Source organism: Tupaia chinensis, unplaced genomic scaffold (genome assembly GCF_000334495.1).
Source record: "Tupaia chinensis unplaced genomic scaffold, TupChi_1.0 Scaffold145166_1, whole genome shotgun sequence".
In the NCBI taxonomy this organism is placed as follows: Eukaryota; Metazoa; Chordata; class Mammalia; order Scandentia; family Tupaiidae; genus Tupaia; species Tupaia belangeri.
Genome location: NW_006205026.1, coordinates 29,853 through 32,899, shown reverse-complemented (window position 1 = coordinate 32,899; position 3,047 = coordinate 29,853). Strand labels below are relative to the sequence as shown.

Genomic DNA, 3,047 nt, shown 5'->3' with positions numbered 1-3,047 from the left:
GCCATTACGCTAACTGCTGGTCCCTTATCACTTCTCTTTTACAATTTATTTATTTAATTATTTACATTCAATCGCTGTGTTTATTGCAACATACTAAATGAATTTTTCCATCATGAATACACTGCATTTTGGTTCAATCAAAAAAATTATACCATACACATCATCATCAACACTGAACTATTAACTCTGCTCACTTTTCAGCAAACTCTGATTGGTTTGGGTATGGTATTCTCCCATTATGAATATTAACTGTGGCATAATAAAAATAACTTGTTCAAATTGACATCACTACCTAGCCTAGACCTTGAATATATGCAGATATAATTTGGATTCTTCATTTATCTAATAATCTACATATGTAAAAAATATACTGTAAACACACACACACACTTTTCTGAGATATTTTACTACATCACTTAAAATGGCATAAAACAACCTACTTGAGCATAAACTCCAGTCTCATAACCATTAACAGTTATCCATCACATAGCAGCAATTTTGAAATATTTTAAGGTTTGCTTATATTTGCAAGTTACAAAATGTGCTTGGCTGTGTTAAAGAGAATCTTTTGGGGGCCTGCAGGTGGCATAATGTTTAAGAGGGGACTCCCAGATGGTCAACTACAGTCCAAATCATGGACCCAGTGACTTGAAAATCATGCCATGGGCATGTACATGTGTGCCCAAGGTCCCGAGAAGAGAATGAAGGAGAAGGAATTGCAGTGTGGACATCCCCTGTGGGGGGTGATTTCTCACTTTCTTCTCTCTGTTTCTCTCTCTCTTCAGCAAGCACACAAAGCCTATGGCCAAAAAAAAATATGCTGATAAAATTTCTAGCGTGAGAAGTTGTGTTTGATGGTAACGTTATTGTGACTTCACAATTAAAATTTATAACTGGGAAACTACATCTATCTTAGATAGTTACATTTCATGAACACTCTACTTTGATCTTAAAGCTTTTTTTTTTTTTGTAAGAGATTTTTCACTATAGGGCGCGTGCGCTCGCCAGACAGACAGAGAGAGACATAGAGACAGAAAGCGAGATATCACCCCCAGGGGGGATGGCCATGCCACAATCCCTTCTCCTCCATTCTCCTCTCAGGATCTTGGGCACACACGCACATGTGCCTGGCGTGAGGTTTAAGCCACCGGGTCCGGGATGCAAACCGCGGTCGACTACGTGGGAGTCCAGCAACATAGCGATTACGCTAACTGCTGGTTCCCGATCTTAAAGCTTTCTTAGCTGCATCTTTTACATATTTATTTCTCAAACTATAAATTAATGGATTCAGCACTGGGATGACAATGGTGTAGAACACTGAGATAATCTTGTCAATGTTGGGAGAATACAGGGAGCTGGGCCGTGAATAAATGAAGAGAAGAGTCCCCTCATAGATAGCCACAGAAGTCAGGTGAGAAGCACATGTAGAGAAGGTTTTCTTCCTCCCACTGGTAGAGCGGATCTTTAAGACTGAGACAAGGATAAAAGAGTATGAGACAATGATGATGATAAAACAGATAATCTCCACTGAGCTTTCATATGTGGAGAGGAGCCACTCATTAACTGAAGTGTCTGTGCAGGATAGCTTAAGCAGAGGAGGGAGATCACAGAAAAAATGATTAATAACATTCTTGTCACAATATTTCAAAATAAAGGCAAAGGATGTGTGAACCAGGGAACTCGCATTGCCTCCAACATATGACAAGGCTATCAGCCACACACAGATGCCCCGAGACATCACAACTGAATACAGTAAAGGGTTACAGATGGCGACATAGCGATCATACGCCATGGCCGCCAAGATAAAGGATTCTGTATCTGCAAAGGCACAGGAAAAATAAAACTGCAGGGCACAGCCATAATAGGAAATAGATTTTTTCTCTGTGAGAAAATTAATCAGCATTTTTGGAACAATGGCTGAGGAAAAACAAAGGTCTACAAAGGATAGGTTACTAAGAAAAAAGTACATGGGTGTTTGGAGGTGCGAATCAATTCTAATCAATATCATCAACCCAATGTTGCCCATTAAAATTATACCATACAATGTCAGAAACAAGAGAAATAGCACAATCTGCAGTTCAGGGCGAGTTGGAAACCCTAATAGAATAAATTCTGTCACCAAGGTGTAGTTTCCTTCTGTCAATTCCATCTTCTGTGTTGTTTTTCTTCTATGAGAATGATAATATCCTAAAATGTTGTATAGATGAAAAAAAAAAGAAATAGGTCAATGTAAAGTTATTGTATTGTTTTTAAAAGCAACAAACAAAAACCAAACTACACTAAAATTCTTGCACTTCTAAAACCTGAGAAATATAGTTAAGAAGTTAGTAGCTATTTTTTTCAGTAGATTTTATTTTATTTTTTTTATGTATTCAATCATATTATTTAGCTTACAAAGTGAACATTTCAATAAGTGAACATTTCTCCCCAGTCCGGTTGATCAAAATATCTTCAACCGATAACACCACACCTCTCCATCCTGTCAATGCTCTGCCTCCATATCCTTCCTCCAAATGTCCTTCCCCAGGGCCTCTCCACACACACCACATCTGGCATTCACACCCACCTCTTGTGTTTGCACATGTTTTAGTCAATCAGTTTCATAGACTATGGACACTCGGTATATATTAAATGGAGACATACAATGTCTCTCCTTCATAGCCTGGCTTGCTTCATTCAGCAATAAATCTTCCATATTCTTTGACTTTCTGTCAAAGAATATGTTCTTTTTTATGACTATTTGATTTCATTATTGCAAGTGTTATTTTATTTATCTAAGCAATGAATAGTTCTGTTGGATGGCTGCCTCCCTGTGTGCAGGGATTAGATGTGGTTTGGCTTACTTTTTTGAACCCCAAGTATAAGACTAACAGAATAATAAATAAATGACAAGACTGATGACAATAAAAAGAACAGAAAATATGTATATTATTAAGAATAGGGCCAGTTCAGTGGTGTAATGGTTAAGATGGCTGGATCCCACATGGGCAACTGCACAGTTTTAGTTGCAGACCAAGCACCTTGAAAAACATGCTGGGCACATGTGT

The 3,047-nt window shown here is 38.1% G+C and overlaps 1 protein-coding gene across 1 annotated transcript; it reads right to left on the bottom strand.

Annotated features, from left to right (window-relative positions):
- Nucleotides 1-1,207: 1,207 nt before the first annotated feature.
- On the bottom strand, nt 1,208-2,149 carry LOC102494385 (olfactory receptor-like protein OLF1). Its single transcript, XM_006167831.1, has one exon. The coding sequence runs from the start codon at nt 2,147-2,149 to the stop codon at nt 1,208-1,210; it is 942 nt and encodes a 313-aa protein (XP_006167893.1).
- Between the last annotated feature and the right edge of the window lie 898 nt (nt 2,150-3,047).

Bases quoted from the DNA above. Each gene is read 5' to 3' on its own strand.
- LOC102494385 (XM_006167831.1), bottom strand. From the start codon at position 2,149: ATGGAATTGACAGAAGGAAACTACACCTTGGTGACAGAATTTATTCTA.